The following is a 15,021-nucleotide window of genomic DNA, read 5'->3' on the forward strand; positions in this document are numbered from 1 at the left end:
TTCATCCTGTGACTGGCCAGTTATGATTTCCATGGCCTTCTAGGGTCTTGAACTGAATATTTCTAAGGTGTCTTGGAAGATGCGTAGTATTTGAACCAGGGTACCTCACTTAATTGTATAAAGAAATGAGGAATGTGAAGTATTTCCTAATGGCCACATTGTTTAAAAAAGTGCAGTGGTCCTGACTGATATAGTTGCTTGATGATAATCATTGCTTTCCTTAATTTAACTACAAATGAAGCAAAGTTAATTGTAATCAATGTTATGTGGGAACCAAATATAGCAAACTTGCTCATTATCCTCAGCACAGAACACATGGTACATGCTCCATAAATAAAGAGTAAATAAAGAAAACATATAGTTTTACTAAAAAAGGGAGGAAAACTGAATATGTAGGTTAGAAAATGAGAAAATGAAAAATGACTCAAGTGAAACTGCCCTTCTCCATCTGGCTTTTCCTAAAGAGTTCTGAAGAGGAACTGAGAATAGATTTTTTTTTCTTCCTTTACTGGTAAAGATGCATTTTTCAAAGATCAAAGAGAGAATCAAAGAAGTCCCTAAGACTATTTTATTTTAACCATCATTAGTATGTAATAGTACCAGAGTCACCTTGGCAAGCCATATGCTAGAAAATCATATATGCAAAGTCATATTCCCTTTTAAGACAAAGATTTTTGAATATTCCCTCCATTTCAATAGTTATCATTGGTACTAGATGTTATCAATTTAAATTAAGCTTTCTCCCATTCTGATTTGAATAAATGATTGAACAAACATGCAAACAAGAATAGACAAATTTTCAATGCAGAAAAATTCTGAATAATTTCTATAGATACTCTACCCTCAAGTAGGTGGAGCATAACTCCCAATTCCTTAAATGTAGGCTATGCATAGTGACTTCCTTTCAAAGAGTACAGAATTAAAATAGGGAAGCATAGTAACTTTACAGTGGAGAAAGCTGACAAATACTAACTAAGTCACGTGATTAAGGTCAACATTAACAATGATTGATCATGTTGATAGTATTTACCCTTCATAAAACATGATGGAAATGGCACTTTAACTCTGTGGTCTTCTTCCCAAAACTTGTAACACTAGTCTGATCGTGAGGAAAACATTAAATTCCTGTTGAGGAATATTATGCAAAATGCCTGGTTAGTACTACTCAAACCTATCAGGGTCCTCCGAAACAAGGAATGTTTGAGAACAGCCAAGAGGTGAATACAGAGACAGGATGACTATTAACATAATATCCTGGATGGGATCCTGGAACAGAAAAATGACATTAGATAAAAAATAAGGGAATAGTAATAAAGTACGAACATGAATTAATAATAATAATAATGTTTCAATACCAATTCACTAATTGTGAGCATACTAACATAAGATACTAAGATATATATTAATAGATCAGTATTGATTCATTAATTGTGTACCATATTAATGGAAAATGTTTGAATGGGGGAAATTGGGTGTGAGTTATGTAGGAACTCTCTATACTATCTTCAGATTTTTCTATAAGTCTAACACTGTTCTAAACTATGAAGTATATAAATATAACCAAAAAATTTCAGAATAATATAAAAAATAGATTTCTACATTTAAGAAATCAACTATTTTATAGAACTTTAAATCCAAAAATTTATTTAAGTGTTTATTCATTAATCTAGTATTGAATTAATTTGCTCCCAAATTTTAGGATATTAAATAGTTTTTGATATTAAAGTGTTAATTAAAGCTTTATATGTCAATAAATTAACACTTATTAATGCCCAACTTGCTTGCTTATAGTCTGTCTATTTTTGGAAGGAATTAAGTTAATTTTGCATATAATGGTAAGTAAATATGACCTTTGGTATAGGTGGTTGATTTAAACTAATATGACTTTAAATAAACAAAAATATTAAACATTCAAAATATTTAAACATATTTATTATACAAAGTAACATGTTTATTATACAAAGTAACATGTTACTTTTCAGTCTAAGTATCAATAGTGTGTTCCATTATTAAATGCAAGTTTATTTATCTTAAATACTCTGGCCAGTTAATTCCATCATATAGTATCTATGCTGCCACATTGATAAATACCTCAAGGTGTACAATCATAGCTCCTGTGTGTTCAGATGATGAATTTGCTAAATGCGATATTTCATTTTTATAGGAATTTTATATTGATAATATGTAGTATGAAACTTTTAAAACTAAATTATCAGATTTTGAAAATACTCTTAGTGAAAATGGAAATGAAACTAACTTATGTTCAAAAAAGTGCTGAATAAATTAGAGTCCAAAAAACTGAGTAGCACAACTACTGACAGGCAGTTTATCAATGATCGGATCATGAACACAGAAGAGCATTAAACATTGGAACATTAGAAAAAATTGAAAAAAATAATTATAGGTAATTTATCAAATATTCTGTGGAATTATTTTTCATTTCTATGTGAAAGGTAAAATTCAAATTCCAGATTTTGGGTCAAAATAGATTATTTCTTTTTGTACACATCTCTTGATAAAGAACAGAATCTGAATTGCAGCATCTTATTTACAGTCATGATCTGGGATGAGAGCAGAGTAGCCTGACATTTACAATACTTTAGTGGCAATTATAGCACAGTAAATATATCAATTTAATTAAATTCCTATAGTGATTCATGACATAAAATATCAAAATAAGTTAACTTACACAGAAACAGACAAAAGATCAATGCATTGGCAGTGGTATAATGAATTAAATTAAAGTATGACTACCATCTACTTAAAGGATTGTGTGCATAAGTAGATTTTTTTGTAAAGCAGTCTCTTAGAAAGATGTCCTTTAGGGAAGTTAGAAAAGATAGATCCCAGAAGGTTCCAAAGATTCCTGAAGTCAGCCTTAAGACAGTATCTAAATTATTTTGTATCTTACTGTTAAGGAGGAGTCCAAGAACTATGCTTGCATTAAATAAATGTAAATGGAATTCTTTCTTACACCTTACTAAGTAAAATATGAATTTTGCATTTTCAAATGTGATTTGTCACTAATTTTACAGTGATTTTAGATAAACTAAGTATCACTGAAATCCTTATGACAATATAAAAGTTACATGTAAAATCAAGAACCCATGTGTCAAAGAGAAAATGTGAAAATGTGAAACTGGTGGGTGAGTTGATCAGGTTCTCTAATCTTCTCCCAGTAGTGAGATCTAAGTAAAATCTGAGAGCTGAGTATGATCATGAAGTTCTATAGCAATTGAAAAGAAGGCTGATGGCCTTCCTACTAACAAAGACAGTAGGATCTTCAGTAATTAAAAAAAAAAAAAAAAAAGAAGGAAAGGCAATGTCATTCATTTAATATTCCAAGCTGACAAAGTGGTTCTTACTGGTTACCATAAATGTGCTAGAGAATAATAATTGGTGCTTTTTTGTATCACTGCTTTATAAATAATCTTGTGATTTTGTAATTTTTACCTTGTACCTCTGAACATCTTCATCTAAAAAGAAGAAAGAGTTGAATTAGATGTTTACTAAGATATCTTCTAATTCAAACATTTTACAGTTTTATGGTGGAGACATGGTACCTAGCTAACTTTCTGTGCTAGTAATTATAGTTTAGTTACTGCTGGAGTAATTATTAACTTATAAATAAAAAAGTATTTTGCTTCACTGAATCAAGCAAAATAAGGTATTTGTATGTGTATGCAAATAAGAGTGTGAATTAGTTCTGAAATATTCCCGCCAGTTAAAAAATATCAGTAGCTTTGTATGGACATGTGCTCTAGAAATATGATTACCAAATATTCCAAGAAAATTTGAGTTGCCACCCTCGCCTTCAATAGTAATCTACTATCTTGAAAAACTCCGTTGATAATGCTAATGGAAAATCACTTATACTAGGAAAAGAGAACAAATAAACAGATAAAATAGAGTCCTATTTCTCTAACAGTACTGCTGAGTCATTCTCAGTTAAAATTAGGTCCAATTATGAGTAACAGGAAATCTCAAATTATAGCTGCTTACTCAAGATAGAAATTTGTAGATAGAAATTTGTTTCACTCTCAAAAAAATATTGGCAGACTATGACGAATATGGTGACTCTGGTCTCCTTAGGGACCCAAGCTCCCTTAGGGACCCAAGCTCCTTCTGTGCTCTACCATCTTTAACATGTGGCTTTTACCTTGCTGTGCAAGATATCTGTTCTAGTTCTAGATATTGCATCCAAATTCCAGTCTTCACAGAAGTTTTGTTACCATTTTCCTTACATTTCCCTGGTCACACCTAACTGCAAAAAAAGCTGGAAAATATAGTTTTGGCAACCCATTTGCCCAGCTTTAGTTCATGGAGTCTATTACGAGAAGAAAGTGAGAACAGATATTGGGAGACAACTGGTAGCCTCTACCACTAGTCAACCCTTTAGCAAAACGTTCCTGCGTGGGTGCAAGGACTGTTTGAAAGGATTTACATTCTCTACACTTAGGTTCATTGTTGGGAAGGAAGAAATTCCCACACATTCTTATTCACCAGAGGCGGCATATGCAAAAGTGGAACAAAAGACTGAGAAACATGAGGAAAAACCAAGAGGAATGAATATAATTGCTCTAGTCAGGAAGTTTGTGGTTTCAGTATGTAAGCATGGACCAAGGCATTGATGTTGCAAATACTATGAGGATAATTGCATCTCTTGTTGCATTAAAGTTTTCATCAGAATGTTTAGCATGGGATACTTGATCCAGTGCTGCCTCTGGATTCCCTCTGCATTTAGGCATCTGTTTACACAGCCATTCCGGCTACTTTCTCTCTTCTACAATAAAGAAAACTTCCAGCTCAGAGCTTTTCTGGGCTCTTTTGTTAGTATATACAAGGGTACTAGTTGCTTCTTGCTCTGGGTCAGAAATCTGGATGATGAACTGCATGCCATTATAGCTGGATTTTTGGTGGGAATATCAATGATGTTTTATAAAAGCACAATTTCCATGTATTTAGCTTCCAAATTGGTAGAGACAATGTATTTCAAAGGCATTGAAGCAGGAAAGGTTCCCTATTTTCACCATGCAGACACTATCATCTATTCCATCTCTACAGCAATTTGCTTCCAGGCAGCTGTCATGGAAGTTCATACCTTGAGACAATCTTACTGGAAGTTCCTTTTAAGGCTCACCAAGGGCAGATTTGCCGTCATGAACCGAAAAGTCCTTGATGTTTTTGGTACTGGTGCATCTAAACACTTTCAGGACTTCATCCCTAGGTTAGATCCAAGATACACAACTGTAACACCAGAATTGCCCATCGAGTTTCCTTGAAGATGACTGTAACTTGTTAATGTGACTTAATGTTTCATTATTTTTTCCTAGACAGTTAATTATGTTGAACACAAAGAAGGGGGCCTGAGCTTGAACGCCAGTGTTATTTCAATGAGAGATGCTCTTTTTGTTGTTTGTTTTTCTTACCAATCAGAAATACAGAAGCTTTTTAGGAAAGTGTTGCTTAATAATTAAGCTCGCTCTATAGCCAGAATCTCATTCTGGATCACTGTAATGGTTGACATTATGATATATTATAGATTAAATTATGTCCACAAGCAATCTTAAATACTTTATGTAGAAATGTAGTAACAAATAAGAGTATACTCAAAATTACTCTAAAAGATGTTTTACTTCATTCCAATATAATTCTTGGTTAAAACTAAGAATATTTCTACATTTTAGGATACAAAGGATCACAGATACATGGATTTGGTCTGTTTTTTTTTTTTTTAACTTCTGAATTGGTAACTATACTAGTGAAATGTTATAGGTATGGAGTAACTCTTCACAGACAATGCTGCTTTATTTAGTATAGAGCAAATTAATTGGAGAAAGTGGCCATTCTTACTTCAGGATGCAAAGACGGGTCATACTGTTTGGATAAATGCTGTAGTATCCGTGCTCTTTTTCCACTGATACCTTCATCTCTCTCCATGATCAACTGGGTTCTTTGGCAGCCCAGTGAACCTATGTATTAGTGGCAGGTTAAGAACAAATGCAAATTGACATATCTGTTAAAGTTGAAACGTATGTTTTAATCTTTTACAGAAGCATTACACTTGAATATTCAAATGAAGTTACTTTTAAACCCCCTGTAGGTTTATTATGTTTGTTTTCATTTACAAGGACTGAATTCTTCATAGCTAAGTTTGTATGCTGTTGTCAATTTAGAAGGGATCAAATTCTATGGAACAAAAGTAGTTTGGGCAAGTTAGGCAGTTTGTTCCTCAGCTGTTTCGCCTATAGGGATGTTTGACAACTAAAAACATTCTAAAAATCCAGTGGTTGTTTAAAAGTCCATTTTATGACTAATTGGATGCAGGTTCTCTAGCTTCTTTTCACAAAATCATTGTCATCACTTTTACTCCTGTTAGAGCAAAGAAGTGACAAAATGTAGTCACTGCTGATTATGAGTTAGTTCAGGACAGCTTTGATTGAAATATGATCACTCTTTAGAGTTTTTCAGGGACAAGTTATTCTTTTCTAAGTTAATGCAAGGCTTAAGTTGTTGTGATATGTTACATTACAATTAATGTAACATATAGGGATAATGGTATTTTTTTTAAATATAATTTTGTTGCTGAAAAGTTTTAGGCTGCTGTAAATTAATTATGCAGTAGAACTTGTGTAGCAATAAGAATTATAACCCAGACTTTTTAAATGCTTAATCCTCTGTATTCAATTTCACCATGTATACTTCGGTTTACATGTAATTCTAACCTTGGTTGTTATGGCAGATTGAAACCAAACAAAAAAGACAGTATCAGAGAGAGCCAGTTTAATTAGGCCAAAATTTTGCATTGTGATTACCTTTTTAGGATTGACTTGTCTATTAGGCAATACAGTTAAAGGATCCTTTTGGCTTCAGACTTCCAAATTGATTAATAAATTCAGTTTTAAGTTTTTATTCACTGGAATCAAAATGATTAGTACTGTTTGCTTTTAAAAATGAAGTATTATAGCAGTGAAGAAAGCACTGCTACTTGCATCTCATTTTCTCTATTCAGAAATTATGTTTATAATATTTTTCCTGTCAAACAGAAAACTTTTTAATCCATAAGTTATTGTTTTCATTCAGATTAAAAGACTATGAAATTGAAAGACAGATTCTACTGAGATATGATGAGATTGTTTAGTGAAATTTTACTGGTCAAAAGGTACATTCCTATGATTTATTTTTTTTTTAATAGAAGCTATAGTCATCTTTTATTTTACAGAAAATATGAAATGAAATAACCATCACGAAGCAGTCATATAATGAATGTATAGCTGGAATGAGCAGTTAACTAGTTTGCAGTGGTGAATAGAGAAGGATAATTTGATTTCATTGGTACAGACTGCAAAGTATTGAGCAAACACAAAGAAACTGTATTCCTGAAGACAATCAAAATGAATGTGTTTCTACCTCTAATTAACCAGATATGGATTGGCAACTTGCATTATAAATAGTCAAATAGATGTGTCCATTCCAAAAAAAAAAAAAAAAGTGTACCTGTGTGTGGAATGCACTGACCTCACATTCTAAGTTATCTTCTGAATATAGTTAACCATGGACCAAAAGACAAAACATCTCTCCCAGCACAAATATAGAACCGTGGAGTAGGATCAGGATAACCTCAATAAAAACTTCCATTGAGAAAAGGAAAGAATGTGAACTATCTAGCAATTACTAATTCATTAGTAATTTTATGCACTTATTCAAGGTGATTTTCTATTAGTGGATTTTCAAAGTCAGTGGTTCTCAATTATTATACTTTATACTGAGGAGAGCAGAGCTTTCTAAAATGTAGGATATGTCTATCAATATTTGCTGCTTTAGAGATTAAAACTGACAGTTTTCAAAATACTTATTGATTTGTTGATTTAAAATAATAACAAACCTGATGTCAACATAATTTTATGAAAAATAACTATATTTTCCAAAACAGAAAATTAGTGAGAAGAGTGACATCATTTAAATATTTTGAGTCTTTTTAATGTCTGACAATATAAGACAGCTGATTTCTGACATCTGCTTCAGCATTCAATGTATTGTAATGTTGGTGAAGTGGATGAAAGTTTGACTTCACCCAGATAGAAACTTAGAAAAGGGGAATATTTTAGTAACTTTTACAGAAAATTGTAGATGTTCCTTTTTGATGCTACACCAAAACTTGACAAGTGGAAGTTTCTTTTTTTATTTTAAGATTTTTTTTTTTTTTGATGTGGACCATTTTTTTAAAAGTCTTTATTGAATTTGTTACAACACTGCTTCTGTTTTATGTTTTGGTTGTTTGGCCTCAAGGCATGTGGGATCTCAGCTCCCAGACTAGGGATCGAACCCACACCCCTTGCATTGGAAGGCAAAGTCCCAACCTCTGGACCGCCAGGGAAGTCCCAACAAGTGGAAGTTTCTTAAAGATTAGTTGCAATGTGGAATCTGAAACCAAATTAATTATTCATACTATAACATTAAAATTTGTGTTTTACCTTTAGAATGACCCTTTTACTCATGCATGGATCATTTTGAAAATATTGGTTCCCTGAGTTATTAAGTTTTCACAAATGTTGACATTTTGTTATAGAATATGAAAAAACATCACATTTGTTAATATCACCATATAAAAGTCTTTAAGTATGGGGAAGCTGTCAAGTTTTTGGTGATGGGTATAATTTTTCAAAATTCTAATTTTTGCTTGAAAGCTCAGATTCTATTATTGGCAACAAACAGCATCAGTTGTTTTTCTTGAAGTGACAAACTCCCTTTGTTCATTTTAGAAAAAGTATCTCCCCAGTATTCAAGTCTGAATAACCATAGTTTGTCTGTCAGTCATTCTTTCTAGTAAAAATAATGTTGCATGAGATAAGGAGCTGGTTCAGCTAATATAAGAGCTTTTCCCTTAATTCAACCATCATACTTCAGTAGGCAACAGAAGTGCTTAATGTGTACCTAATTTTTCATCATATAAAATATTTTAACAAACGTATACTATTAGTAGATTTTTAATAAAATTAATAATTTTTAGTGCTTCATCAGGATATTATGAGTGAAACTGTGTATGTGTGTGTGTGTGTATGTGTAACTTTGTGTGCATGATGGAGAAAAAATATGACTATTTGCAACATTTGTTGCCACTGCCTTTATTCTGGCTACAGTGACAGCAGTTTTACCAATCATTGCTTTTAAACTGTCAATACAAATGTTTACACAATGAAAAAGGGCAAGTGATGTCTTAGTATTGTGATGAAAACATTTGGCCTCACAAATCCCCTGAAAATATCTTGAGGACCCTTAGGGAACCTCAAACCACACATTGAGAATCACTGTGTGAAGTTAAAGAGCATGCACATTTAAAATATTTACAGATGCTGCCTGGTTGAACAATTTTCAATTCCACCAAAATTTTTGGTGTGACTGAATTTGACATTCTGACCAATATTTGTATTATTAGAAGTACAAATCTTTGTCTATCTGAAAGATATGAAAAAACTCATTGTTACCTTAATTTGTTTCCCTTTTACCATAAGTGAAGGTCAGAATCTTTCCATTTATTTATTGTTCAGTATATTACTGGTGCAGGGATAGATGGGCAGCTCCATGAGACAGAAGAAAGACTTTATAAAGTGACCTAAACTCATTTGGGAATGTAATTTACGATCAAGTTTGGATTTCCTTAATAGGTAATCAGTTTGGAAAGAGGTAGAAACTTTAACAAATGATATTGGGATAACTAACTGGCTGGTTACTTGAAGGAGAGGTTGATCTATAATTAATTTTCATTTTGTATCAAAAATTCTGAATGAATAAAAGATCAAAATGTTCTTAAAATTCAACTCATAAAGTAAAAGACTGGGTAACTTATTTTGTATTTTATGTTTGAAACATCTGACAAAATATAACACAGGAAAACCAGAAAAATTAAAGAAAATAAGTGATATATATGACTATATAAAATTATTTAAATTTTTAAATGGAAAAAGCACAGAATAAATCATAAGAATAATAATAAATGAGAAATAAATATATTTAACACATACTATTAAAAACTCGTTCTACTTTTTAATATATTAAGTGCTATTATAAATGTGTAAGAAAAAGAAATAAACAGCCTCTTAGAAAAATAGGAGAGGATATGAATGTAGGATCTTGAGGTAAATCATAAAAACAATTTTATAGCTAATATATAGTCAAATCTTCCAGCTCTATCATTTATAGATGAGGAAACTTCAGTCTAGAGAGGCATAATAAAAGTTAAATTTCTTTTCTCTCCATTAAATGCTTTAAAAACTAGAAATTATTTTTTCATTTGTTTCTACTATGCAACTTAATTACCCTAATCTGATTTGTTTTAAACTGTGTATAAATTTAAATATATGTCATATAAATCACTCTGTAACTACTCCATGAAAATGCAATAGCATAGAATGACCTTTAGCTATTTGCAACTGATATATTTAAAAAAATAGATTAACATTATTTTTTTCAAAATTGACACCATCTTTTCTTATTACACAGGACTAGATATCGTGGTTAAAGTCTCAGGCTCTCAAGCCCAACTGCTCCAGCTGGAATTCTGGCTTTGTGACATACTGAGTAACCTGAACAATTTCCTGAAACTCTGTATGTCTCAGTTCCTGATTTATGTATCATCCTAGTTTCTAAGGTTATTATAGGATAAACTCATGCTTATAAAGAGCTTATGATAAGGCATGACATACAGTAAATTATCATTTTCATCATCATTTATAGGTGGAGACACTTTTGGTGACCAATAACAGTTTTCTCTGTGTATTGTTGCACTGTGGATTAGAAGCATGTCTTGCTCTGTTACCACCACAGAAATGATCTGCATATAGAATTGATTTCTATACAAAGTCTGTAACCCAGTTATTTTCATAATGTATTAAGTAACACGATGAATGAATCCCAGGTGTATATTGGCAGTAAAGGTTGCAGAAAGGGTTCAGGGTCATTTAGCATAATGGAAATTGAATGAATTTATTATTGTAATCTTTTGTATGAGGAAGAACTTACAGAACCTAGTTCCAAAGTTCATAGGAGTGAAGAGAGAGACTAAATGACACAAACAGGGGATACAAATCAGCTGATTTCAAATTCGGATTGTATCTACATGCCCTCTTGTTTGTCCCAATTATACTTCTCATTGTGAGGCTACTATCAACTTGACCCTGATATTCCTTGTTCTTTGAAAACTCTTCTGGAAACACTACAAAGGCTGAAGGGATTTATCATAAGCCTAGATATGCAGTATTCTAATGTAGCCTGGAAACTAAATTGAGCTGGAAATCATCTATGCATCCTAAGGCCAATGCCTGCCCATTCTAAATGGATCACTGGTGGCTTATCACTACCTCTTAGACACCCAATACTGAACGTAGACAGAAAATAATTCTCAGGAGCTAAAAAGGCTTTCATTTTTCAGATTTTCTTCCCTTTGTCCTTTACGGTCCTGAACTCAATGAAATTGTCTGAAGGCTACCTCCCATCACAAGGATGATGGAAATGGGAATTTGGTTCTATTTATTTCTGAAAAGAAAGAGCCATGGGTATGAAAACCTCACCATTCAGCCCTTTAGCAACATGCAACGCACAAAAGCAATCAGTTTTCTTGCATGAAATTCTTCTCTAAAGATACCAAACACCAAACAACAAATGGACTTTCTTCTTAAGTCAAATTGCTGCTCTCATTTTCTGTCTAGTTGCATACTTTCTGAATTTCTAAATGCTCTCCTTGTAAATAATTTAAGGGATAAAATTTGCTGAATTATACTAGTGGATGACCATGAGGTTTCAGGCTGACAAAGGATTTATGATACACTATTCATTACTCATTTAGTCCATTTAAAAAAACACATTCAGTACTTTAAAATTATTCCTCTGAGTTTTTACATAACAATTTCTTATTGTTTGGAAAAGGTTGTTTTTTTTAAATAACATTATTAAGATATAATTCATATACTATAAAATTAACCAAGTTAGAGCATGTAGTTCACTGATTTTCAGTGTATGCACAAAGTTGTGCAACCATCAGTGCAATTTAATTTTAGGACATTTTCTTCAGGCCAAAAAGAAATCCCCCACGTGTTAGTGTCACTCCCATTCTCATCTTCTCTTCCAACCCCCAGTTGTAGAAAGCAACTAATTTACTCTCTAGCTATAGATTTGCCAATTTTGGACATTTCATATAAATGTAATCATAAAAATATGTGATCTTTGTGGCTAGATTCTTTCAAATAGGATAGTATTTTCAAGGCTCATCCATGTATAGCATGCATTGGCAATCCATTCCTTTTTATTGCTGAATAATATTCCATTGTGAGGATACACCATGTTATATTTATCCATTCCCAATTGATATTTAAGTTGTTTCCATTTTGACTATTACAAATTATGCAGCTAGGAACATTTATGTACTAGTGTTTATGTAAATATATGATTTTAGTTCTCTTGGGTATATGTCTAGAGCGAGTAGAATTGTGAGGCCCCATTGTAACTCCTTGGTTAACTTTTTGAGGAACTGCCAGACTGTTTTCCAAAGCATTTGGGCCATTTTACATTCCCTTCAGTAGTGTAGGAGGGTTCCATTTCTCCAAATTCTCACCAATACTTATTTCCTGCCTCTGTGATTATGACCATTCTAGTGGGTATGAAATAATATATTATTGTGGGTTTAATTTGAATCTATAACTAATGATGTTAGGGTTGTTTTCATGTGCTTTTTGACCACTTTTTCATCTTTTTTGGAGAAATGTTTGTCCAGATATGTTTCTCATTTTTCAATTGGGTTGTCTTTTATTATTAAGTTGTAAGAGTTCTTTATATACTCTTGATACAAGTCCCTTGTCAGATATATGATTTACAAATATTTTTTTCCACTCTGTGAGTTTCCTCACTCTTGATGGTGGCCTTTGAAAAAGGCATCAATTTGTTTCTTTTTCTCTTGTCACTTATGCTTTTGGTGTCATATCTAAGATGCTTTACCTAACCTAAAATCGTGAAGATTTATCCTTATTTTTTTCTAAGAATTCTATAAGTTTAGTTCTTACATTTGTTCTGTGATTGAGCTTGACTTATTTTTTGTGTGTGGTGTGAGGTAGGAGCCAAATTCATTATTTTGCCATATGGATATCCAGTTGTCCCAGAATTATTATTATTTTTTCTCTCTTTTTTTTTTTGTGGTACGTGGGCCTCTCACTGCTGTGGCCTCCCCCGTTGCGGAGCACAGGCTCCGGACGCGCAGGCTCAGCGGCCACGGCTCACGGGCCCAGCCGCTCCGCGGCACGCGGGATCCTCCCGGACCGGGGCACGAACCCTTGTCCCCTGCATCGGCAGACGGACTCTCAACCACCGCGCCACCAGGGAAGCCCTCCCAGAATTATTTGTTGAAAAAAATATTCTTTGGCAACTGAATTGTCTTGGCAATCTTGTCAACTATCAATTGACTGAAAATGTAAGAGTTCATTTCTGGACTCTCAATTCGATTCCATTTATCTATATGCCTATCTTCATACCAATACCACACTGTCTTGATGTTGTAGCTTTGTAGGAAGTTTAAAAATTGGGAAGTTTAAACCGTCCAGCTCTATTCATTTTTTCCTTTCAGTGTCTGGTTTATTTCACTTAGCATAATACTTTCCAGGTTCATCCATGTTGTTGTAAATGACAGAATTACCTTCTTTTTTAAGGTTAAATAATATTCCATTGTATGTTTATATACATTTTCTTTTTAAACTTTTTTTTTTTTTTTTGAGGTACATGGGCCTCTCACTGTTGTGGTCTCTCCAGTTGTGGAGCACAGGCTCCGGACACGCAGGCTCAGCAGCCATGGCCCACGGGCCCAGCCGCTCCGTGGCACGTGGGATCTTCCCAGACCGGGGCAAGAACCCACGCCCCCTGCATCGGCAGGCGGACTCTGAACCACTGCACCACCAGGGAAGCCCCTAAACTATTTTTTAAATTGAAGTATAGTTAATTTGCAATGTTGTGTTAGTTCCAGGTATACAGCAAAGTGATTCTGTTTTACATATATATGATATATATATTTTATATATATCATAATATATATGTTTTAAAGTTGGTTTATATTTCCCAATTTTTAAACTTAGTACAATTCTACAAAATTAAGACAGTGTGGTATTGGCATGAAAACAGGCATACAGATAAATGGAATAGAACTAAGAGTCCAGAAATGAACTCTTACATTTTTGGTCAATTGATTCATATACATTGATATATATATTCTTTTTCAGACTCTTTTCCATTATAGGTTATTACAAGGTATTGAATATAGTTCCCTGTGCTATACAGTAGGTCCTTGTTGTTTATCTGCTGTATATATAGTAGTGTGCATATGGTAATCCCAAACTCCTAATTTATCTCTGCCACACACATCCATCACCCCCCGCCATTATCCCCATTGGTAGCCATAAATCTGTTTTCTATGTCTGTGAGTCTATTTCTGTTTTGTAAATAAGTTCATTTATATCATTTTTTGATTACACATATAAGTGATATCATATGATATTTGTCTTTCACTGACTTACTTCACTTAATATGACAATCTCTAGGTCCATCTATGTTGCTGCAAATGGCATTATTTTATTCTTTTTTATGGCTGAATAATATTCCATTTGTATATATACCACATCTTCTTTATCATTCATCTGTTGATGGATACTTAAGTTGCTTCCATGTCTTAGCTATTGTAAATAGTGCTGCTATGAACATTGGGGTGCATGTATCTTTTTGAATTAGAGTTTTCCATGGATATATGTCCAGGAGTGGGATTGCAGGATTATATGGTACTGTTATTTTTAGCTTTTTTTTTGTGTGTGATACGCGGGCCTCTCACTGTTGTGGCCTCTCCCGTTGCGGAGCACAGGCTCCAGATGCGCAGGCTCAGCCGCCATGGCTCACGGCCCCAGCCACTCCTCAGCATGTGGGATCTTCCCGGACCGGGGCACGAACCCATGTCCCCTGCACTGGCAGGTGGACTCCCAACCACTGCACTACCAG

At 33.4% G+C, this 15,021-nt stretch overlaps 1 protein-coding gene across 1 annotated transcript; it reads left to right on the forward strand.

The window, feature by feature from the left end:
* Positions 1-1,147: 1,147 nt before the first annotated feature.
* On the forward strand, positions 1,148-5,282 carry LOC309821812 (transmembrane protein 135-like; the record flags this gene model as incomplete). Its single annotated transcript, XM_082653298.1, is given in 3 exon segments — positions 1,148-1,154; positions 4,312-4,628; positions 4,632-5,282. Coding segments are annotated over 3 exon segments (975 nt in total).
* Between the last annotated feature and the right edge of the window lie 9,739 nt (positions 5,283-15,021).

This window comes from Grampus griseus (assembly GCF_964374135.1).
Source record: "Grampus griseus genome assembly, chromosome: 4".
Taxonomy (NCBI): Eukaryota; Metazoa; Chordata; class Mammalia; order Artiodactyla; family Delphinidae; genus Grampus; species Grampus griseus.